General features: G+C 35.7%; 1 protein-coding gene across 4 annotated transcripts in view; it reads left to right on the forward strand.

Annotated features, from left to right (window-relative positions):
* UBR3 (ubiquitin protein ligase E3 component n-recognin 3) overlaps positions 1–19,320 on the forward strand; it is a 196,267-nt gene extending 176,947 nt beyond the window's left edge. For all 4 annotated transcript variants that reach the window (XM_054562480.1, XM_054562481.1, XM_054562482.1 and 1 more), the window contains 4 exons: positions 10,827–11,006; positions 15,694–15,903; positions 16,477–16,616; positions 16,912–19,320. In XM_054562480.1, coding sequence (XP_054418455.1) covers positions 10,827–11,006; positions 15,694–15,903; positions 16,477–16,616; positions 16,912–17,029 — 648 coding nt within the window. In that variant the 3' untranslated portion in view covers positions 17,030–19,320. The remainder of the gene's footprint in view (positions 1–10,826; positions 11,007–15,693; positions 15,904–16,476; positions 16,617–16,911) is intronic.
* The last annotated feature ends 6,844 nt before the right edge of the window (positions 19,321–26,164 follow it).

Below are 26,164 nucleotides of genomic sequence, written 5' to 3' on the forward strand. Positions count from 1 at the left end.
CTTAAAGTTAACTCAAGAATCATTCATTTATTCCCCTTTCTTTCATTTGGGGAAGAAAGGACTAAACATTTATAGTCAAACCTTAGTTCTTGAACAATTCAGCTCTTAACCAAGTTGTTCATGAAAAAAAGTGTCTTGGTTGTCTAACAAAACTTTGGGTCTCGGTTCTCTACCTGACAACCCTTTCATGCTGATATCTGTATGATCAGTCACCATCTCTTGGGTGACAAACCAAGGAGATTGTGTTTTCGAACAAGTCACTTCTTGAATAGTTTTCTGGAATGAATTAAGTTTGAGAACCAAGGTTCCACTGTATTTGCTCAAAGATACTTACAAAGCAGTTAATAAGGACTAGCTATTTATTAGCCAGCTTGTAAAATAGGTTCTCATTTTACAAAGAGGAAACTGAAGGATAGAGTTATTCCTAAGCTAATCAGTTAAAGACAGAATTTTCCTCATTCATCTGATAGTATTTATATTGGTCCTGTTGTTCATGTCTTTACCTGAAATTATCTTTTCATTTTTGAGAGGGAGAATGGGGGATGGAAGTTCATCTTCATGGAATTTAGTTGATCACACTGCTCAGCTCATGGCATACCGTGCGTGGTGCCTGTGGCATTATTCCCCCGTTGTTCCCTGCATGGTACCTTATCCATTCCTTCTCAGAAATATTGTGGGTGTCAGCATGAGCTGCATATGGTGGTGTTTTTTGGTTTGTTTAATATACGTAAGTTTTATTGTGTTTTAAATCTTGTATCTCTTACTTTTTTCTACTAAATATTATACCATGTAGATGTAACGATGCAGCCATAACTGATTTTCTTATTGCTGCATAGTGTGGCATTCTGATATACATGTATTTCACATTTTACTTTCTTCTCATGGATGAACATCTAGATCTTTGCTACCACAGAAAAAGTACACTGCCACAATGAACCTAATGTCTTGTGTACTTTAAACCTTCTCTGGGTTCTTTCTATACCTAGTTGTGGGATTGCTGGATCCATATGACACGTCCTGCTTTCTAAAGTGGCTGCTCAAGGTTCACAGTTCTCTTTGCAGTGCATGACAGTTCTTGTTTTCTGCCCTTTACTTGCCAGCAACTCTTATTATCCAGTGTACTAATATTTGCCAGTCAGATGAGTGCAATGTATATGCCTATGGTTAATTAAATTTCCATGTATCTAATTATAAATATAATCAGTTATCTGTTTATATGGTTATAAGTCATTTAAAATTTTCTCTGTATATTTTCGTTTCTTCGACTATTTTTAAAAATTGGGTTTGCTATCATTATCTTATTGCTGTTTTGTCAGTTTTACTCATTGCAGATACCTTTTCATAGACTCTGTTTGACTATGTTGTGCTTTGCGGAGCAGAGTATTTAATTTTAATGGCTGTGAGACCTATCACCTTTTTCCTTATGACTTATGCTTTTGGAATCTTACTTTGTAAATTCTCCAATCTGAGATTATGAAGTTATTTATTATTTTCTTCTATTCTTTTCGTAGTTTTATCTTTAGATTTTTAATTCAATCTGAAATTTATAGTAAGGTATGAAGTGAAGATCTAATTATTTTCTCCATTTCATGGGACAGTTTCCCTCATGCTATTTACAAAGTAATCTATCTAGAAAGTAATCTAACTTTTTCTCACTGATTTTTGATACTAACAGGCTTCTATGTTTCTGGGTTCTTTATTGTATACTATTAAGCTATTTGCTCCTGTACTAATAACAGGCTATTTTAATTATTATGGTTTTATTGTACACATATCTGGTAGGGCGAGTATCCCCTTATTTTTTCTTCTAACTTATTCTTTTTGCTAAATTCTTTTTTTTTTCTTTTGGTTAGCTAGATATGGACCTTTATTCTTATATATATGTTTTATAATCAATTTGTGAATATTATTCCCAAATTCTACAAGATGTTAGGTTAAATTTGCTTTGGATTTATAGTTTTAAGACATTGAGCATGGTTTATATGTCCATTTATTCAGGTCCTCTTTGAATGCTTTTTCATAGAATTTTTCAGTTGTCATCTTGAAGTCTGGAGCATTCTTTATAAAACTAATTCTAGATGCTTTATAGTTTTAGTTTCTCTTTAAATGATATTTTCTATATCATTTTCTGTTTACTTTTTACTGGTATAGAATGATACTATTGACTTTTGTATGTTCTTATGACTGGCCACTTGCTGAACTCTCTCATTCTAATAATTTGCCTATTGGTTCTTAAGTATTCTATGTAATTATGGTTATATCATCTGAAAATGACAAATTGTTTCTTCCCTTCAAATCTTTATTACTCTTTTGTTGTATTAATATATGACCAGTATTGTTTTGAGCAGTGGAAGTATTAGCATCCTCTTTTGGTACCCTACCCCAAAGAGAATGCTTTTCTGTGCATGTTTGTTTGTTTGTTTGTTTTTATTATAAATGGAATAACTTAAAAATTCTATTCTAATATGTTGCTGAATGTAGAAATCCAGTTGGAATTTTTGAACATTATTCTTCTACATTTAGCTACTTCGCTAGTAAGGTCAGTGATTATTTCTAACAGCCAGGAGACTCTAGAGTTTAACAGTACATTTTTTAATTAAACATTTTGTTAAGCTTGGAAAGTCATCAAGAATGGAACCTAGTACATGTTCTGACAACAGAAAGTCTGCAATTTATTTAAATGTCTTAGTCTACACTATTTCTACTATCATATTAGGGCTAATTATAGTAACCTATACAGTTCTCTTACTGTTTCTTCTACTTAAATACCTCCTTTCTTATTTATCCTCTAACTCTGGAATTCTGACTAGAGGGACTTCAGGTAACTTTTGAATTCCATAGCATTGTTTGTAAAATGTCTGTGTATTGTGTTTTCTTGGAAGAAAATAGTTAAAAGATTCTTACAGGGACCATGTTATCTACCCTCTCCCTCCAAAGTGGAAAACCACTGTTCTAATATATTTCCTTTTCTTCTTTTTCTTTCATCTCTCTGTCAAAAATAGTTTATAAATAATAATGATAGCTAGATTGCTTGTGTACTGACTATATGGTAAGAACTATTTTAAGTGCTTTTCATTTAAATTCATTTAAGCTTCACAACAACTATGAGGTAGCTCCTATAAGCCTCAGTTTACAGATGAGGAAACAGGCACATAGATATGAATAACTTGCTCAAGATTCACAGCTATTAAGGAAGGCAGCCCGGATTTAAACACATTTAGTCTCGATGCAAATGTGCACTATTAACATATGAGTCATGCTGCTGCTGTCTACACAAAACCATTTTTAAGGAATGCCAATAATTTTCTCCTAGTATTAAGTCTGTAAAAACCACTATAATATTGCATATTGGACTCTTCAGTATCAATATAACTATGAATAATTCACCTATAGATATTTCTTACAGTGTAATGATATAGTGATTGATCTATTGATAGCTGAATAAACATACTAGAAGAGCAAAAAGTTGAAAACATCAAGTATCTATCAATGGGAAACTGGTGGGAATAAACTGGGGTTTGTTTATTCATACAATAGAGCATTCTTCAGAAAAGGAAAGCATAGAAAGTTTTTTATCTGCTAATATGGAAAAATCTCAAAATATGTTAAGTAACAAAGGCAAGCTGTGCTTATATTAAATGATGATGGGAGAGAAATAATGGCATTTATATTTGTTGATATATAAAATACTTTAGAAAAATTCATTAACAATTATGGTCAGTTCTAACCTAGGAGTTGGAGTAAGTAGTACGTTTGAGATTTGTATAGAAGGGGAACAGGATGGTTGAGAGACTTCTTTTTAAACAGTATCTTTGCACTTTCTAGTTTTTAAATAGTATAAATATATTACTGTAATAATTTTGAAGAAAATGTATTTGTTTTTAAAACAGTTAATTCACATTTTTCAAAATTCAAAAAACATTTTATAAACAAAATCTGTTTAATCCCTTTTCCTAGCCACTTAAAAGCTGTGAAGTGCTATCAGTTTTTTCTGTATGAATTAGAAATGTTTTGTGCTTATATTAAAAAATATGTGTAGGGTTATATTGTTTTTAGCCCCTTTTTACCACATTTTCTAACAGCTTGCATTTTTTTCACTTCAGAGTGTATCTTATAGAATTCATTTCATATTCAATACATGAAGACCTTTCTATTTTAGTTTACGGGTTCAGAATATTTCAGTGTGTGATGTACCAGGATATATTTAATCAGCTCCTTATTAATAAAGATTTGGGTTATTTTATTCCTCTGTTATTTATAAATGATACCACAATGAATAATAGTACATGTGAATTATTTTGCATGATTTGATTGTTTGTAGGGTAAATTTTTAGAAATGATTTGCTGTGTCAGCACTTACACACATTTGTGGTTTTGATGGTTGTTACCAAACAGCCCTTTGTACCAATTAGGTTAACACCAGTAATGTGAGAGAGTTTCCCTATACGTGTATCTACTTAAAGTGTTATCAGTCTATGTATCTGTACTTTTAGATACTTTTACTAGGTAAAATATTTCTCAATGTAGTTTTTAAAAAATTCTCACCTAGGAATATATTTATTGATTTTAGAAAGAGAGGAAGGGAACGAAAGAAATATCGATATTAAAAAAAATTGATATTTTGCCTCCCTGTTGCCTCCTGTACATGCCCTGACCGGGGTTCAAACTCGCAGCCTCAGTATGTGCCCTGACTGGGGGTTGAAACCAGTACCTTCTGGTGCACAGGACAATGCGCCAACCAACTGACCCACCCGGCCAGGGCTCAGTATAATTTTAATTTGCATTCCTCTCAAGGCTGAGCATTTTCCCTATTTAGGAGTCATTATATTTTCTTTACTGTGACCTACTTGTTACACAATGCGTTTTTAAAGAATAATTTTAAAATGAAGACAATCAGAAACACAATTTATCTCACCTTAAATAAGTACCTCATGAGTTTTTCTTTGTTTAGGATAATCTACAGCTCTTGTCCGTTGTGTCCAAGTCAAATGATTGCGAGGAATGAGATTTTTTTCTTTCATTTTTTTCTTATTTCATCAATTTTTTCTCAGTTAAGTTTCTCTCATTTTAGTGACCCACATTTGGACTCAACATCTGCTTCATAAGACAGGCCAGATAATCTTGAAGTAGCCTGTGAGTCCCAGGGGAAAAAAAAAAACAGAGAAAACACAAATAGCCCCCATTCCATTTACTCTCATGAAGTGGCACACAAAGTGAAGATCAGATGGATCTGCAGAGGTGGGGACCTGTTGAGGGCGCGCCCGACAAAAGGCTCTGGCAGTTTTATGGATTCTGAGATGGAAAAGCGGGGAGGTGGAAGAGCTAGGAGACTGAGTCAGAAGGGGGAAGGTGGCCTCAACGGAGGCACCGGAGGGACCCCTGCCCAAGTCCTCAGATGAAGAGGCCTGGGAATAAAGTCACTAGGGCTAGGAGTGTAAACACGTGAGAGCTTGACTGGCCAGCCGCATCTGAGGCCTTGACTGCGAATTTCTTCAGAGGCTGTGATGGGCTGTACACTAAGTGTGGTGTATAGGGGGCAGTTTTTACCCACGAGGCCTGCAGAGTGAAACTGCAGTAATTGCCTAAGTGAGGCCTGAAAAGTGACACCGGGAGTCAGGTTCTTCACTAGGTTGATTAGACAACAAAGAGAGAAGGCACAAATGACCAGTATCAGGAATGAAGGAGGAAGCATCCCTGGAGAACCATAAGAGAATATTAAAACATTTGCTAGTAGATTTGATAATGTAGATGAAATGGACAAATTCCTTGAAAGATACAAATTACTAAAACCAATTTAAGAAGAAATCGAAAATTTTTAGTAGATCTGTATCAAGTAAGAAAATTGATTTTAGTTATTAAAATTCAATAATTTTTTTCCAAAAAAAGAGAAGTCAACTTCGTAATAATCAAGATAATGTCATGATGAATTCTATGAAATATTTAAGGAAGAAATTGTATCAATACTATACAAACTCTTTCAGAAAACAGAGGACGAAGGAACACTGCAAACCCATTTCATGAGTCCAATTTTACCCTGATACCCAAACCACATATCATGCGAAAAGAAAACTACAGACCCCTATCTCTCAAGAACATAGATGCTAAAGTGTTAATAAAATGTTAACAATAGAAAGGAAATACTCTATAACCAAATAGGTTTGTCCTAGGAATGCACAGTTGGTTCAACAAAAATAATCAATTGATTTAATTCACCATAGTAATTGAGTAGATTTATTAAAAGCATATGATCATCTGAGAAGTCCAAGAAAAAACATTTGACAAAATCTAACACTTTGTCATAGTAGAAACACAAAAAAGCAGGGAATAGAAGGGAATTTACTTAACCCTGGTTAAGAGCATCTGTGAAAACCCCATAGTTAACATAGTAATAGTGAAAGATAAAAAGCTTGTCCTGATAGATCAAGAACAAGGCAAAGATGTCAGTCCTCACAATTTATTTTCAGCATTGAATTGGAGGTTCAAGAAAAAGCAGTTAGACAAGAAAGAAAAATAATAGGCATCTAGATTGGAAAGGGAAAGGTAAGGCAGTCTTTGTTTACAAGTTAGATGATTTTGTATTTGAAAAATTATAAGGACTCTCCATAAAAACTATTAGAGCTAATAAACCTGTTCAGCAAAGCTTTAGAATACATGACAAATGTACAAAAAAATCAGGTGTATTTCTCTGCATTAGCAATGAGCAATCTGAAAATGAAGTTAAGAAAATAATTTTATTTAAAATAGGGTAGGGTGTTGAAATTATTTTGGCATTAGATAGTGGTAACAGTTGCACAATTTTGTAAATATACCAAACTCCACTAAACTATATATTTTAAAAGGGTAAATTTTATGTTATATGAAGTATAGCTCAGTTTTTAAAAAATATATCAAGAAAGGATTTGTATCAAGAATATTATAAGAACTCTTACAACCCACTAATAAGAAAACAAGAAACTCCACACAAAGTGGGCAAAGATATTTGAACAAGCAGTTCTTATAAGAATATATGAGTGACCAATAAGTGCCTGAAAAAGTGTTCCACATCATTTTGATTAGAGGAGTACAAATTAACATTACAAATGTTGCTGAGGAGTTGGAGTTACCTGGAACTTTCATTCTTTGCTGGTGGATGTGCAAAAGGTATAGTCAAATTCGGAAAAACTTTGGCAATATCTTAAAAAAATTAAGCATACACTTATTCTACAATACAATGATTCTATTCCTAAGTATCTACCAAAAGACATGAAAGCATATGTCCACATAAATACTTTTAAATGAATGTTCATAACAGCCTAATTTGCAGTTGTCAAAAACTGAAAACAACCTAGAAGTCCTGCAGCAAGTGAATGCATGAACAAAATGTGGTATATTCACACAGTGGAATACTACTCAGTAATAAGAAGGAATGGACTGCTGATACACACTATAACATGAACGAATCTCAAAATACTATGCTAAGTGAAAGAAGCCAGGCGCACAAGACTACATACTGTATGGTTCATTTATATGAAAATTTAAAAAAATCCAAAATTATAATGGCAGAAAGCACATCAGTGGTTGCTTGTGCCAGAAGGGGCTGGAATTGATTGCATAGGGGCACAAAGGAATTCTTTTGGGGGGGGTGGAATTGCTCTAAAATTTTTTTAAGTATATTTTATTGGTTATGCTATTACAGTTGTCCCATTTTTTTCCCCTTTATTCCCCTCTACCTGGTACCCCCATTCTCTCCAGTATTCCACCCCTTAGTTTATGTCCATGTGTCATAAATATAAGTTCTTTGGCTTCTCCATTTGCTCTGATATTCTTAACCACCCCCTGTCTATTTTGTGCCTACCTATTATGCTTTTTATTCCCTGTACCTTGTTCCCCATTCTCCCCCTTCCACCTCCCCACTGATAACCCTCCATGTGATCTCCAGTTCTACGATTCTGTTCCTGTTCTAGTTGTTTGCTTAGTTTGTTTTTATTTAAAATTGTTTTTTTAGGTTCAGTTGTTGATAGTTGTGAGTTTGTTGTCCTTTTATTGTTCGTAGTTTTGATCTTCTGCTTTTTCTTAGATAAGTCCCTTTAACATTTCATATAATAAGGGCTTGGTGATGATGATCTCCTTTAACTTTACCTTGTCTGGGAAGCACTTTATCTGCCCTTCTGTTCTAAATGATAGGTTTGCTGGATAGGGTAATCTTGGGTGTAGGTCCTTGCTTCTCATGGCTTTGAATATTTCTTGCCAGTCTGTTCTTGCCTGCAAAGTTTCTTTTTGAGAAATCAGCTGACAGTCTTATGGAAACTCCTTTGTAGGGAATGCTCTTCTTTTCTCTTGCTGCTTTTAAGATTCTTTCTCTATCTTTAATCTTTGGCACTTTAACGAGGATGTGTCTTGGTGTGGCCCTCTTTGGGTCTAACTTGTTTGGGATCTTCTGAGCTTCTTGTACTTTTTGTATGTCTGTTTCCTTCCCCAGATTGGGGAAGTTTTCTTTCATGGTTTTTTCAAATAAATTTTCAATTTCTTGCTCTTCCTCTTCTTCTGGCACCCCTATAAATGAGATGCTGGTACGTTTAAAGTTGTCCCAGAGGTTCCTAAGCGTCTCCTCATTTTTTTTGGATTCTTGTTACTTCTTTCTCTTCTGGTTGAATGTTTACTTCTTCTTTTTGTCCCAAATTGTTGATTTGAGTCCCAGTTTCCTTCCCATCACTGTTGTTCCTTGTATATTTTGCTTTATTTTACTTTGTATAGCTTTCACTTCTTCCTTTGTTTTGTAGCTGTACTCAATCATTTCTCCGAGCATCCTGATTACCAGTGTTTTGAACTCTGCACTTGATAGGTTGGCTATCTCCTCATCACTTAGTTCTTTTTCTGGAGTTTTGATCTGTTCTTCCATTTGAACTGTGTGTCTTTGTCTTGGTGCACCTGTTACGTTTTAAGGGGCGGAGCCATAGGTATTCACCAGGGCAGGGCAACCAGCTTTGCCGTATTGTGGTGCTGTATATTGGGGAGGGGTCAGAGAGGAAACAATGCCTCTTGCTTGGCTCTTGCTCTGCTTTCTGTCACCTCTCCCACTTCCCACAAGTGATTGCGCCCTTCCAGTTGCTGCCCTGGTGCTTATTCCTCGAGTGGGTGGGCTTGTGTTTGTTCTCAAGCCCTGTGGCCCCCTCAAACGAACTCCTGTGAGAGATCAGCAATTTCTTTCACCGCTGCAACTCCCACAGGTTTTTAAATCCAGAGGTGATGAGGCTTTAATTTTCCTGGAGTTGGGACCCTAGGTTGTGCAGTGTGTCCTGGTCTGAGACAGCGTGCTCCCTGGTTATTCCTCCTGATTTTTATCCACATGCCAGTGTAGGACCGCCCAGTCCACCAGCTGCCACCTCTCATTCCATCTCAGCTGTCCGTCTCTGCCCCTCCTGCCAGTCTGGATGAGTGTTTCTTCTTTAACTCCTTGGTTGTTGGACTTCCATTCAGTTTAATTTCCTGGCACTTCTGGTTGTTTTTTGTTTTTAAATTGATGGTTATCCTTCTTTTGGTTGTGTGAGGAAGCAAACCATATCCACCTACGTCTCCATCTTGGCCAGAACTGTTCTAAAATTTTATTGTAGCAATGGTTGCATGATTATACATTAACTAAAATTTATCAAATGACACTTAAGGTTGGTGTGTTTTATGGTTACGCAAATTATATCTCAATAAATTTGTTTTTAATAATGTCCTCTTTACATAGCTATATAAATGTGGGATTTGTGGTTTCATTTCTAGAAATTTTAAAAACATAATTTTTAGCTTTCATGTTATTTTTGCTTTTTCATCTTCATCTTTGTAGCATATTTCAGAATTTTGGACTTAATCTCATAATTATTTCAATTTTGCAAAGGGATGTTGAATTTCTCCTGTGTGCCAAGCCCTGGGAGGACAGAGCTTCTACTGCCAATTACCACTCCCACAGTCTTAAAGAAAAGGCTTATTTATTTTTAAAGTAACTAATAGAAAAGATCTAAGAACAGAAGTATTGTTTACAAGGTGTGGAAGGATTGATTTTATCTGAATGTAATGTAATGTCTCATTAAGTGGGTCAGGGGAAGCTTCCCTGGGGAGCTGGAATTTGAAGGATGATAGGAATTGACCCAGTGGACAGGGGGAAGTAGACATAATTTCAGTAATGGTTTTTTAATTAAATAAAGAGGGGTTGGGGAGTATGTTTTGGTGATTGTAAGGCTAACAAATTCCTTAAAAATGAACCTTCAAAATGTGAGTCCTTGGATGACTGATTGCTTTGGTTCTGTTATTACTTAGTAGAGCTTCAGATTGCCTGGCACCTAAATCTCTAAAATTTTTAAAAAACTCCCTCTACCTTTCAAAACTGACTTTGTTTCACATTCACTTGGGATGCAGGGAAATTATTTAGCAGTGCCTCTTGTGAATTCCATGATTTGACTCTTGCTCTTCATCCATACTGACAACTATGTCTTTTTCACCCGAAGGGCCTTTTCCATTGTCTCAAATTAACATTTGCTCTCATAGAGTAACTGTTCTGTAGACTGTACTGATCAAATATGTGGCAACATTATTTAAAAAATAAATGTATAAAAGAAACAGATGATATGGTACTTAAGAGTTAAATTTCAAAGAAATATTATGGGGGTATTTGGATATAACAGCTAGGAAATTTTGTCTTTCTTCTCTGCTCCTTCTACTCCCTTTAGTTTTCTTTAGTTGACTCAGTTAAGAAAATTTTCTTATTATCCAAAAGTAATTGATGAGAATGACATTTAAAATAGCTAAAATGGGAAATGTTTTTGATGAAATGTCTTGAGAATTTTCTCTTTCACGTCTAAAAGGAAGAAGAAGAATTTTCCATTCTTTCCAGCTGCCTGGGACTTCTGCCCACATTTTACCAAACAGATCATCCATTCATCAGTGCCTCCTGTCTGGATTGGCCAGTTCCAGCATTTGATATTATATCTCAGTGGTGTTCTGAGATAAATTCATTTACTGAAAGACACGCAGAACAAGGAAAGGTATGTAAAAGGAATAGTACTCACTTGCCTTAGGGGTGGTATGCTAATAGGTAAGAGGATAATGAAGGATTTAAAATTTCAGATCATCTATTCTTAGGAGCATTTATTAAACTAAATTGAAAAACATGACTTACATAATATTTGCTTATGAGCGTTAAAAGCAGAAATATTTCAGTAAACAAAGCTAAGGTGTTACTCTGTCACTTTCAGTTCCAGGTTGTCAGGTTCTTACTGATCCTTAAATAATCAAAGCATTCGATTTGGAAGGTACAAAGGAATTCTGAGATAATTGAGGACTTTGTAAGCCTATTGGAAAGAGAACTGTCACATAAAAATCAACGATTGGGACTAGGAGATCTAAAAGGTCACATCTTTAAAATGTGCTGGGTCAGTGCTGCCAGCTCCGCTGGTGAAGGTTTTGTGTTGGAAAGTGGGGGCAGCCGGGTGGTCGGATGCCATCGTGTGGTGCTCAGACTTCTTCTATAGCCGGATCTACAGTGTTTGAGAAATGGCATGATATGATGAAAGTAGTCTTTTATGGAGGTAATCTGGTGGCTTTTTAGCAAGTAAGCTGAAGTAAGCAGAGGGAAACCAGAGATGATTGTTTAGGTGGTGAAGAAAATCTGAACTATTGTTCTGTTAGTAGAAATTAGAATGTAACCAATGCAAGAGACATTTGAGAAAAATTATGGGTCTTGGTGAACAGATATACATGACTTTAAGATCTTGAGCTCAGATCATTAGAAGAATAGTAATGTGTATACATAGTTCTGATAGGAACCTGCTCTCCTTAAACACCGTTGGTGATGCCCCATTGACACTGGAGGAAGATAGGAACTCCTTGCCTAGCATTCAGGGATTTTCACCATCTTGCTTGCCTTTTAACTTCTTTCTCTACTGCTCCCCTGCCCACAGCCTTGCTCATAACAGCCTAATGCTGTTTGTTACTTTCATCTAAAGCAACCTTCCTACCCTTCTCCTATTGAATCAATCACCCTTCAAGGTTTTGCAAAGATAAATGTTACCCTTCTCTGTAACTTTACCTGATAATCCATCTTCCCCTGAAGTCCTAACCCCCTCCCTCTGTTTTGTAACAGTACTTTTGGCACTACTGTCTCTTACAGTTGCCATATTTATCACTTTGTTTATTGCATCTGAATTGTGGCTCCACGAAGCAAAAATTATTTATTTTGAATCTCTAGTTCCTATAAAGTGCCTGATGCAGACCAGTGACCTAATAAATATGAGTGAAACAATTAAGTGGTGGGAGGATGTCATTGTCAGAAATAGAATTGATGAAAGGGAAGCCAAGTTTCAGAGAGAATGAGAATTTTAACTTTAACATCAAAAGGAAAATAAAAGATTACTATTTCAGGTGGAGGTGTCAGACTAGACTTAATTTTTAAAATATTGAAGTGAATAATAAAGGCAAGATAAGCATAAATAATAAATGTCTCTTTTGTTCATTTCTGTTTTTTGTCGAAATCCTTGAGATAATATTTCACTTTATACCTTTTTTAAAGGAAAAGAGAAATTCAAGAAGTTAATTGAACCTTATATATTATGCATAAAAGTTTTTTTCCTGTCTAGTGATTTCTTTATTCACAGGTTGTAGCTAGAATCTGAAGTTAGATTTTGATGTTTGAAAATCTATGAAGAATGACTTGGAGTAAGAGATGGGTGTCATTGGAGAACCAGGACAGGAGAAAAAGTGTTGAGCATACTTAAATTTTTTGTCTTCATGTGAGCCATGGGTTAAGCAATAGATAAAAATTAACTTATTTGATAACGTAAGAGCAGGCTTACATTTTAGATGAATGTTTGTTGATGTGGATATTGATGGAGAATAAGACTTTATCATTTAAAATATTTTATCATTTTATAAAATTGAGTGATAATTAATTTGTTTTAGAGTCAGAACAGTAGGCATTTATTTATGTATTTCTATGTATGTAGACTTTTTACCAGTTACTTGAATGCATCACCACTGGATCTCTCTCTCTCTCTAAATCTATCTATCTATCTATCTATCTACCTGCCTGCCTACCTACCTACCTACCTATCTATTTCTCAATCATCTATCATCTCTGTTCTATCTCTAACCCTGGAACTGCAGGACAACCAGATTTTCTTTACCAAGAGTTTTACACTTGAATAGAGAGATGTAGCAAGACAGACAATGAATGGGCTAAAGGTAGTGTTAGTGTTTCCAGTGTTGTATACGAGCTAAGATTCTTTGGTTGCAAACCTGTGGTCTGTTTTCTCTGAAGTGCTCCTACTACTGGGTGACTGCCTCAGGCGCTTTCCTGCATGTGTGGGCTCAAGGTTCAGATTTGGGGGAGAGAGAATCTGATTAATTTGCATCATATGTACACACCTGTGGTGGGGTACTATCTTGTATGGAGCAGGAGAAGAGGTTATTTTTGTTCCAAAAGAACTTGTAATACTATTAATATAAAAATACAAATAAACTGTTAGACAAATGGAAAAGAAAAAACACTGGTAGCCCTTGACCTCCACTTCTTACTTGCCTGGCACCTAGACATCCTTCTCATTTATAGGGTTTCACTTCTTCCTCTGTTAAAAATGAAGTAACCATCCCATCACTTTGATAGGCACAGATGCATCCAACTCTTTTCCAAATATGCAATCTGAAGTCACGTGCAGTAGTTCTATCATTGGGCCTCCCTGAGTCTAGAGGCTTTGGGAGATGTCCCTTCCTTTTGTGATTTGTTATTCTCACACCCTCAGTGGTCCAGAAAATTTTAATTAGCACCTACTCTGAGTTCAATAGTAAGAGAAAGGAAAAAAGAATGAAAATGTATGCCATAGATAGCAAAAACATTTACAACCATTCATAAAACTGTAGTAATATATATTTAAATATATGACTTTCTTCTTTCACCTCCTTTGACTAGCACCTCAACTGGTTGGATTGACTTGACCAAGGATCTAACTCAGTCTTTGTTCTGAGAGGTCTGAGCCTTTGGTGATTGGTCCTGTCTTGCTCATATGAGGCTGTAATAGTTTTGTGTTAAATTTTTACTTTCCAAGTTTGGGACAAGGCGGGAGGTGAAAGGAAGGGATCTCTAAGTTCCAAACATACTGCTACCAATTGTATAGCAATATTCCTATTACTCTTGGTAGCCAGGACCAATCCCTCTAACCAATGTGGTAAGTGATTCCTTTTCTTCTCCTAGAGGTGTGGGGGGACCTAGAATGGTCAGATGCCACTTAGTTTCTAATTCAGTGGAACCTGATGGAGGATAGTACATACCTCCCCTAACATTGTATTAAAACTGCAGAAGAATCCAAAATAGCAGGGAAACAGAAGTTAAAGACTGAATTCTTTGATGAAACCATAAGAGATACCACAACCAGCCTCCACCCCCTGGTTCCCTCCCGTGCAGGTCCAGCTGTGAGAGCACTCATGTGTGCCGCTTGTTAAGACCATGCACTTCATTCTGTAGGAGCGTGCGCCTCAGTCTCTAGCTGTCTTCTTCCAGCCGGTGCCACTGAAAAATTGATCAGCAGAGCAGTTTATTATTTAAAAGATCAGTAATTTTTTTTCAGGTGATTGAGTATATGTTAAGATGAGTTAATTCCATAGATAACCACTTATTGCCTTACATCTCTATGAAGAAAATTCTTTGATTAGAAGCCATGTAGTGTGGGCTTCTGGACAGTTTACAGCCTAATCTAGGTAAGTGTCAGGTTTAGTGAGGACAAACTGCTGTTCCTTTCACTGAGGCAAGGATTCCAATATAATCAACCCTTTACATAATATGCAGTTTTTGGAGCCCAGGGTCACACACTGAGTACTGGCAAATAGCATATTCTGTGGCCATGTGTTGTCTGTGCCCTTGCTTCCCTGGCCGCTTTACCAGTGAAGTTACTGATCAACACCAAGCCAGCTGCTTAGTTACTGCATTGATTTAGATAGATTATGGCTGTAGAAAATGAGATGATCACCATATGAGTTGCCTGCTATCTCTAGTTCTTAAGATAATAGATTCATACTACATTTTATTTAAGTGTTAATGGAGTAGCATCTGGAAAAAAATTAGTGCTATTACTTACCAATATTTTCAATACACCTGCAAAATAATCAATAAAGTATACCCTGTAGGGAAATTGAACTAACTTGGCATTTTTAAAAATACTTAAGCAGCAAGTTTTTTAAGAGTTGCAGCCCCAACACTTATGGATACAAAAGATGTTAGCTTGAGGCGTAAAAAGATTTTACATCAGTATTGAAATAGAAATAATGAGTTAAAACTATGATCTTTCCTAAAGAAAAGCCAATGAATTATTTGTTTAACTGAGAAAGGTCAAAACTTTGCTTTTTTTGGAAAAAAAGGCATGTTTAAAAACAAATATGTCTAGATATAGCTGCCATGCATGCTTAGTTGTATGGAACAGTTTTCTTTTAAAGTAATAAAATGTTAAGTTGTAGGGTGCTTAATCTAACTCTTGTATAATATTTTAAGTAGAAACAACATTAAAATAGAGTGGTAAATTTTGAAGTACTATTTTAGTCATTTGTCAAATGGAAATGAGAAGAGTGTTAATAAAGAAAATAAGTCGTGTTTTTGGAGATGGAGTTTCTGTTCTTTAAAAAAATAAGTATTTTGTGTTAGTGACTTAAATACATAGGACTAATGAATTTTTTTGGATAATGTTTTAGGCTTTGCTTATCCAAGAATCAAGATGGAAATTACCACACCTACTCCAGTTGCCTGAGAATTATAATACCATTTTTCAGTACTACCACAGAAAAACCTGTAGTGTCTGTACCAAGGTTCCTAAAGACCCTGCTGTTTGCCTTGTCTGTGGTACTTTTGTTTGCCTGAAAGGACTTTGCTGCAAGCAACAAAGTTACTGTGAATGTGTATTGGTAAGCATTAGTAAATAATATGAAATTTATGAAAATCCAAATCTCCTGTCACATGGGAATGTGGGAATGTGGTCAAGCCAGCTCTAAAAGTTTAACTAGTCTTTAAATAAACAATATGTATAAAGATTTCATTCTTTTTGTTCTAGTTTGTTTATTTTCTCTTTAATCCACTGGAAGAGTAAATAAAAGGAAAAGACCAAAACACCTGAAGTTTTGAGTAAAACCTTTCTTAAGTACAATTTTCTTCCTTTTCCTACTTGACTGTTCTTTACTGGTGCTTTTGAATGTTATACAACGCAACCGTAGTCATACATGCTATTGCAGATGCTAACCTCTGAGTTAGATTTAGATTGGATTTTAATTACTTTTTGGGTAATCCTTACCCTAATTCCTTCTAATATATTATTAATAAAGTGTTAGAAATGAGATTATAAGTTTAACTTAGATAAAATCTTATTAAAATTTTTAAAAATATTTGTTTTATTTATAAGAAATTTGCTTAAGAGATTCTTGATTTTATTCTTAAAAGTCCATTTGATTTTGAAGTTAACTAATACATTTTTAATTTTTTAGCATTCCCAGAACTGTGGTGCTGGAACAGGGATCTTCCTTTTGATCAACGCATCGGTGATCATCATCATTCGCGGCCACCGCTTCTGCCTCTGGGGTTCGGTGTACCTGGATGCCCATGGAGAGGAGGACCGGGATCTTAGGTGAGACTCCGTGGCTGTATTTGGGTGCTTCATTGAAATTTGGTCAGTAAGAGCAATGTGCTAGTTCTGGCTTTGTAATGATATATTTTTTTATATTAAGAAATTCTGACAGTCATTAATTTAGAGCTTTTTCTAGTTTTTGAGATATTTTCCTCATTAACATGCTAAGGAAACATGAAATAAACCAAATTACTATGTGAAAGTTTTGCCATGAAAAATCTATTTCAAAAAATGTGTGTGGGATCTTTGTTGTATTTTATTACTTTTAACACCATTTTCCTTCTTTTTATTCTAGGCGAGGCAAGCCTCTCTACATTTGTAAGGAAAGATACAAAGTTCTTGAACAACAGTGGATTTCTCATACTTTTGATCACATAAATAAAAGATGGGGTCCACATTACAATGGACTCTGACTCACCACCTCAGCATTGCATTAGATCATCATTTTCATTAAGGATTTATCAACAATAAGCTTTAACTTAATTTGGGAGATTAATGCTTTTGCTGAGGGGAAAAAAGAAAACACATTGTAAAGCCTTTCCAAAATTAGGTGCTTGGTAATCACATTAATGGTATAATAATTTTTTAAAACTATCTGGAGAACATAAGTTACAAGTTAAATCATTCTTTAATGGTCATTTTAAGAAAATCTACAATTAATAAGAAGCACAACTTGACAAAATTATTTAACACTGATTCTCCCAGCAATGCACATCAGCGATTCATTGCTACTTAGAGTGGGATTTATTTAAAGTTTTACTGCTTCTTTATATCTGTGTGTTTTAATTTGCATCTGCATCTTTTTAATGCATCTTTTCCCTCTGCCATTCTTGTGTTGATTTGAGATTTTTGCTGTATGTAATTAGAAAGAAAATGTAAAACATGATTTATGTGAAATATTGTATAGTAAAAGTTGGTCTAATAGTAGAACTTTAAAATTTTTTTCTTATTGTGAGGAATCTGTTAAAAGTTTAAGGCTTTGCTGAAAACTTAATTCATTCTCAGGAATTTCATAAATATTCTCCCCAGGTAAATAATTGAAATAGTTGTAAAATAAGTAGATAGCTGCTGTTAATATAATACAGTACATTATGGGAGATACATATGTGGGTAGGGGAAGGAGTCCTTAAAAATCAAAATTTTCCATTTCAATTGATTGAATTACTGGAGGTAGTAACCGATATTTGACTATAAAACCAACAGTTCTGAGAGCATCCACGCATGGCAGATTTTGAATCTGCGCATGCCCACCTTTTATCACCAACCCCATTTTTGTTTAAATGACTAGATTGGAAATGCTCAGACTTCCCCACAAATGAGGCATAGTTTTGGAACTTTGCTGTTAGCTCAAAAGGCTCATCTCTATGGTAGTTGTGCAATGCAATCACTGCTATTTCTGCTTAGTTTCCCGAGGGGTGGGGAAGGCTCAGTGGTGACGGCCCTCGTGAATGAGCTGCGCATCTGCGTTCTTCTTCGATGCTGCTGTGAAAAGCAATTTATGTTTATAGGGTTTTTAAATCAGTAAGAATGGGAATGATTGAACTAATACCCACTCTGTTAGTAGAGAAGGAAGATTACAGAAAAGCATGTTCTATAATGCTACCAGAATTTTTCTTTCAAATAATTAAGTTGATGATTGTTTCATACATAGTGCTATCAAGCAGTTCCTGGTATTTTGGATTCACATGGCTTGTTATGTAAAATTACATTTTTACATATAAAAATAAACTTAAAAAAATCTAATGATTAAATATAAAAATAAAGTCAGATCTAGCTTCTAAAAATCATGAAAGACATGCCATTACAGAATATGCAAGTGGACATTAAATGATGGTCTTGAATTAAAATAGAAAGAGCAGAACAGTACATATTCAAATGTGTTCAAAAAGTCAAAAAATTACCTGTAGCTCTACAATGAAATATGTGGAAATAGCTTGCTATTTTTATATATATTTCCAAAATATTAAGATAACTTTCTGAAAGACTACAATGATTCTGTTTAACTAAATAGCTGTCCTTTCCAACTCATTGCTACTTTATAAAATAATGTATCATAACTTCAGCCTGTCATATTTTTTGCTTCAGTCATTATGAATACCAGACCATTTGTAAGTGTGGTTGAAGAGCAAAATGCTAATTTACATCTCTAGTAAATACTGTTTCGGGATTCATGAACTTGAAATTCTACAGTTTGAAACTCTGATGCTATATATACATGGAATAATGTATTCAGACTTTGATTACTACATATTTAAAATGGAATGTTTTATGGTTGTGCATATGGATGTGAAGTGAAAATATTAGCCTTAACATTAAAATTTGGGTTTGATAGTGTTTATTTTGATATTGGTGAATTAGTCACCAGTAAATTTTTAAAAAGCACTTGGTTGAAAATTGTACTTGAATACATACATGCATGCTGCTAAACTAGAACTTTAATTTTTCCCCCATAACTTTTTTAAGTCCCATTTATAAATCCACTTTTAAAAATAACAGGTCCAAGTTAGAGTGGTGTGTGTATATTACTCAAAAAAATGTACTGGCGTGATACCTTGTATGAATGATCATTTAAATACAGTACATTACTGTAGAAGCTAAATTGATCTTTATAATTAAGCAGAAATTATAAAACTAGGAATAATCAACATTGTAAGATATGTTAATAAAAGCCTACTGTCATTTGGTTTGTGAAAGGTCCTTAAAATGTTTTAATGCTTACATGTTTTTTTCAAAGAGATTAACAATAATGTAAGTGAGCACAGCTGAGAAGATGAAAGCATACCATAACGGAGTTGCTTTAAGGTGAAGTTAAGTATAAAGGATTTGCTTTTCCTGTTCCTTTTTATTTTGAGAACTAGTTCTTATTCCTTCAATCCTTGTCTCAAAATTGATGCCAAGCCCTTGCTAAGTGTATGTGTCTGGGGAAGGGAGAGGGGAGAAGAGAACGGGTGTGCCAATCTGAGGAACACTGCCATGGTTCTTGCTTTTCAAAAATTCCGAGCTAGCCTGCAGAAAACTGATGTGCTTCATGATACGGTCTTTTTGAGTGGTTTGTGGTGGTGTTCGAATGGGCAGTTTTCATCCCCACCTTTCCATCCTATAGCTCACCAGCCAGTTAGGAATCCACTTGGGTTTACAAACCTGTCTTTCTTCTTTATGTATTTTGATATTTATTGATTTCCGTGACTTAAAAAAAGATGCTGGCAAAATGCACTGAAAGCTTGGGGGTAACAGCAGTACGAGAGGAGATGTGGCCTAAAAATCTCTGTATCATCTCCAGGATTATAATTGCTCATTCTCACGTTCTGTTGTTGGCTTGTACCCAAGGTCATGTTGAACAAGAACAAAACCCAAAACAATGCAACATGGCTTTAACCACTAGAATCAAATCACCAAGGCAAGACACATTTATTTACTGATGGTTTTGCCCGCCCCTGGATAGTTAGTGGGAGAACAGAAGGCTTGTTACGGTCAGTCCCGGCCTTAGCAGGCATGATCTGGCTGGGTGATAGCAAGCCCTGCTTATTGTGTGCGGGGTGCGCTGGCGTGGCCAGAAGTACGGCAGCGTCATCACTTCTCTGTTTATGAACTTCAAGCTCCCTTGACAGTGGGGCATCAAGCACTGAAGAGCTGCACCACCTTAGCGCACAGTAACCTACTCTCAGTGGAGAGAATGTGACTCCAGCTGGTGCAACACAATGAAAAAGCCCAGGGAGACTTTAAGTGAGTTAAGTATGAAATGTGGGAAACCAGAATTCAGGTCGCAGAGCCCAGGAGCAGGCCAGAAGAAGGAGGTTCAAGAGCACAGATAAATGCTTCAGCGTGAGGAAAAGGAATAGGGACAAGAGAAAGGAAAGAAGGTTTAGAGCAAGGAAAGGATTCATATTCAGTTCCCTCTTATCTTGGTGACAGAGGAGCAGGATCATGTGTTGAGAGTGAGCAGGCGGAGGATCATCTGGGGCTTGAGGTGAGTGGAAAATGTTCAGACGCTAGAAGAGAGGAGGCTAGAGATGCGGAGAAGCGCCTCAGAGGTCATAGTGAGAGCCCGGTTGGGTTAGAAGCCTTGACATTTTAATGGAGCCAGTTAGAAGGGCTCTGTGACTTCATGAGGCCCCAGAGCCCAGCAGTCTACGGCTTGAAGCACAGACTGCTAAAGTGATCCATGCTGTGGGGAGTTGAGAGATGTGTACAATGTAAGGAAGTAAGAGATTTAGAGGTGATGTTTTAGAGGTGAGTGCGGGGTCCATGCTGGATAAATTGAAGGGTATATAGTATTGGAAGTCACAAGATTTAATGTGAGCTTTTGAAGTTTTCTTTCAAAATTATGAAAAATTGCTTAAGTGTTAAAGCATTAAAATTCACTTAGTAAATATTCTGGTGGATCTTTCTATGCTTCAAGCACTATGTAAACACTGGAAATACAGTGGAAAAGAAGCCAAATAGCCCCTTCTCTCACAGAACTTTTTGTGTGGTTAATGCTACAAACGGTATGTGGGGGTGGTGTTGGGGGAAAGGGGTATAGGGTACTAAAGAAGGGACCTCTAGCCCTGGCTGGTGTGACTCAGTGGATTGAGTGCTGGCCTGCGCACAAAAGGGTCACTGGTTCGATTCCCAGTCAAGGCACATGCCTGGGTTGCTGGCCAGGTCCCTGGTAGGGGGCACATGAGGCAACCACACATTGATGTTTCTCTCCTCTTTCCCTCCCACTTCCCCTCTCTAAAAATAAATAAATAAAATCTTTAAAAAAAAAAAGGGACCTCTAAGCCAGACTTGGGGAGTGTAAGAATGCTTCCAGGGGTTAGAGATATCTAAGATGGTCCTGTGCAGAAATACTGTGCAGGACACACCTGCGTGAAAGAGGAGGTGTGGGGAATACTGTCCCCAGCAGTGAAGGGGATAATTTGCGAAGATTCAGAGTTGAGAGAGAACTTGCAGATGAAGACATGAAAGGAAATCGTTTTGACTTTAACGTAGGTGCTTTTGAGAGAGAAGTAAAATCTAAATTACAGAGGGTTTTGTAAGTCTTCTAAGGGTTTTAGACTTTTTTTAGAGCAGTGGGAAGCCATCAGATTTGCATCTTAGAAAAGTCAGTCCAGCTGCACTGTGGAGAAGAATCCAGAGCAGGAAGACTTGCTCAAGTAGCTGTTGAAAGAATCCAGACCCGTCATGATACTTGGCTCAACTAGGGGAGTTATGAAGACAAGTGAACAGTTTAAGAAGAGAGTTGACAGAATTCAGTAGGGTAAAGAAGAACAAGAAATATTTACAAAATCCCTACTATGTGCCAGGTACTAAGCTAAATGCTGGGGATACCACACTGAACAAGACAGAGGGTTAGCGCCTCCCTACAGTCCAGTGGAAAACAACACTGTGATTACAAGTAAATGGATGTTATCAGCTAGTTAGGCAGAGGGTGATGGGTGCCAGTGGAGTACACCTTTCTCAGAGTCTTCCAAGGCTGCAGGGAAAGTCTCAGCCAGGGCCACCGTCATCTGAGGCTTGCCTAGGACTGTAGGATCTTCTTTCAAATTCACTCATGTGGCTATTGGCTAGAAACTGGTTTCTTGCCATGTGGGCCTTTCCATAGGGCTGCTAACAGCACGGCAACTGAATTCCCAAGAACAAGTGATCAAAGAAAGGGAGAGTCAGAACACAGAGAAATATACCCAAAATGAAAGCCCCAGTATCTTTTATTTTAAAAAATTTCTCCCAGTGTCTTTCATAACCTAATTTGGAAGTGGCATAAATAATCACTTCCGCCACACATACCAACTGTTACACAATGTGGGAGGGGTTTATATGAGTGTAAGCACCAGGAGGTGGTGATCATTTGGGGCCCATTTTACTGAAGGAAACAAACAAAAAAAAACAGTGGGCAAAAGTTGAAGAATAATAGTATTTGCATAGTCTCAAAGTACATGCTCTAAGATATTAACTACAAAACGAAAGATAGTAACTTTACAGTAGAGAAAACTGGTAGATAATATTTTAACCAATTGATAAAAATATTACCAACAATAAAGCATATAGACTTCATGAGCCCCTTAATATAATTTACTGAGAAATGTACATTTTAATAAAATTGCAAAACGTACATTATTCCAATCATGTGAAAACATCAGACAAACCCAACTGAAGGATATTCTACAAAATATCAATACTCTTCAAAAGTGTCAAGGTGAAGAATTAGGAATACCTGAAGAATTGTTAGACTGGAGGAGGCTAAGGAGAACTAATGCACTGTGGAATCTTGGACAAGTTCCTGACGCTAAAAATGGAGAGAAGTGAGAAAACGTGAAATTCAAGTAAGATATGGCGTTTTAATCATAAATTAATGTTAATTTCTGATTTTGATAATTTTACTATGTTTTCATGAGTTGTTAACAGGAGAAGCACAGTGAGGAATAAAAACAAACTGAACTATTTGAGCAAATCTTCTGTAAATCTAAAATTTGTTAAAAATGAAAAGTTTAAAAAAAGACATAGTCTAAGAAAACTTTTTTTAATTAAAGGAAGAATTAGCAGAAAAACTGACTCTGAACAATCACCTCCAAGACATACCCTAGGAACAACACTAGACTGTAAAGGTCAAAGTTCTCAGAGTCTACAGGAAAAAAAAAAAAAAGAACAAATAACCAAAAGTGACACGGGAATTAGATTGTGTTAGACCTTTCACAACATGCAAAGCAAGGCAATATGTGAAGCAGAACTTTCAGAAACCTCAAGGAAATAAAGTGTAACCCAATGATTTAGTTTAAGGTCAAACCTTTCAAGTTTCAGGACCATAGAAAGAGAGTTTTAAGCCTGCAAATCTGAGCCTTCCTTGAGAAAATCTAAAAGTTTGAATTCATCCAACAACAAGCTGACTGGGGAAACCAGCAAAAAGACTAGTGAAATGGAGGTGGTATAATGATTTTACTCCAGCTCTGGAAAAGACTCAGGTTTTGGTCAGGGGCTGCTAATGCTCTCCAGTGCCCGGCAGAAAGAAAGAAATACCCTCTCTGGAGGATGACCATCCAGATTCTCAAATTAATTTTGAAAGTTTTTAAAATAAAGTGAGGGAACATAATGAAGCAATGTACAATTAAGGAAGAATCAATAGAGATATAATGGAATAGACCACAAGGATGCCGAATGCAAATGGTGAATTTTTTCTTCTTGAAAAAACCAATTAGAAATTCTAGTACTGGAAAAAAAATCAAAATTAAGACCTCAGTAAGCTGTTTAATATCAGATGAGATACAGCTAACAAAAGAGTTGGTAAACTGGATTATAAGCCAAAATACACTAACAGATGGAAAATGAGTAAAAGAAGTAAAAGACATAGAGGACATAGCGAGAATGTCAAACACTTGTAATTGCAGTTCAGAAAGAGCGGGGAGAGAGAATGTGGCAGAGACAATATTGAAAGAGATAATAGCTGAGAATTTTCCGTAAGTGATGAAAGACATTGAGCCATAAGTTTAAGTACAATAGATCCCAAATAGGATAAATAGAAAAGAATCCATATCTAGACACATCACAGTGAAATTGAAAGTTTAAAAAAAAAGACAAAGAAAAATCTTAAAAACCTCTCAATGAAAAAAGAATGAATTATCCTCAAAAGACTTCTTATTTCTCAGTAGTAACACTGAAAATAAAACAAGAGAAAAATATCTTCAAAGTGTTGAAAGAAAATAGCTCTCAACCAAGGATTCTCTACATAACAGAAATATTGTTCAAGAATAAGAGCAAAATAAAGACTAAAAATTGAGAGACTTTAACAGCAGCATATCCTTACTGAGGAAGGAAAATCCAAAAAAAATGTATTCAGGCAGAAAGAAAATAAGTCCTGGTGGACTATTGAATTTTAGTAAGAAATGAAAACAAAAATTGTGGTAAGTATTTAAGTATAGCTAAAGAACCATTTCATAAAATGATTATGATAATGAGTTACATATATGTTAAGTGTTCGAGAATGATAGAAGTGTAAGTTACAGGGATAAATGTTCCAAAGGTCTTGCATTGTTTCACAAGAGGGTAAAGGTACTATTTACTTAGAAGAAAACAGTTATAAATCTTTGGGACTTGGATTAGGCAGTAGTTTCTTAGCTGACACCTAAAGCCCAAGCAACCATTCACCCCTCAAAAAAGATAACTGGACTTTATCAAAATTTAAAGCATGTACTTCAAAGACACTATCACTATCGTGAAAGAGAAAAGACAATTCAGAATTGGAGACACTATTTGTAAGTCATATGTATGATGAAACAATATGCAGAATATGTAAAAAATTCCCAGAATTCAACCCTAAAAATAACTCATTGCAAAATGGATGAAGGACTTGAATAACCTTTCTCCAAAGAAGATATACAAATAGCAAATAAACACATAAAAAATGGTCAACACCATTAGTCATTAGAAAAATGCAAATTGAAACAATAATGAGATACTATTTTATGCCCACCAGGATGGCTATAGAAAAAAAAGGATAATAATAAGTGCTGATATAATGTGGAGATATTAGAACCCTCATACTTTGGTGGTGGGAATGTAAAATGATGCCAATATGGTGTTTGACAGTTTCTCAAAAATTAAACATAGAGTTACTACATTACCCAGAATTACACTCTTGGGTATATACCTAAGAGAATGAAAAATATATGTTCACACAGAAACTTATGCACAAATTTACAGCAGCATTATCTGTAATAGCCCAAAATGTCCATCAACCAATGAGTGGATAAGCAAAAGGTAATATATCCCATACAATAGAATATTACTCAGCCACAAAGGAGAGAAGCACTGATACGTGTTACAACATAGATGAACCTTGAAGGTATGCTAAGTGGAAGAAACCAGACACAAAGGGCTACACAAAAGGCCAGGGTAGGCAAATCCACAGAAACAGAACATAGATCAGTGGCTGCCAAGGGCTTGGTGAAGGGGGAAATGGGAGTAACTTCTAATAGAGATAAGGGTTTTTTGGGGGGGAGGAAAGATGAAAATATTCTTGAATCAAATCCAATGAATTGTACACTTCAAAAGGATACATTTTATGGAGTGAATTGCATTTAAAAAAAAATCAAGTGCCAATCATATACTCTTAAAGTATTAATATCTATTACAATTTCTCTAGTCAGGTAATATGGTGGGAAAAAAAATAAAAGCATTAGGGAGACAGGCATATCTGTGTTCACTAGCCATGTGATCCTGAAAAAATCACCTAATCTCACAGAAGTCAGCTTTCTCATCTCTATAATGGAGATAACATTTCATTTTAAGGTTGTTCTGAGGATAGGCATACTGAGTAGAAAGATATTTGTAAAGATCCAGAGCAGCTGGATCCTCTGAAATGAACCAAAGCCCCAACCGCCCCCCCCCCAAAAAAATCAGTATGTGAAAAAGACTCATGTAATAGACTGTTGACCATCTTTACAATAAGCTTATAAAATAACTTTTTATAAACACATGATATGTGCATAATGAAAAAAGACGGCAGTCTGAACTTGGGAGAAGTAGGGATTCTTTAAATTGAATGAATGAATGAATGAATGAATGAATGAATA

The sequence above is a fragment of the Pteronotus mesoamericanus genome, unplaced genomic scaffold (genome assembly GCF_021234165.1).
Source record: "Pteronotus mesoamericanus isolate MK-2021 breed Mesoamerican mustached bat unplaced genomic scaffold, CSHL_Meso_final scaffold_651, whole genome shotgun sequence".
In the NCBI taxonomy this organism is placed as follows: domain Eukaryota; kingdom Metazoa; phylum Chordata; class Mammalia; order Chiroptera; family Mormoopidae; genus Pteronotus; species Pteronotus mesoamericanus.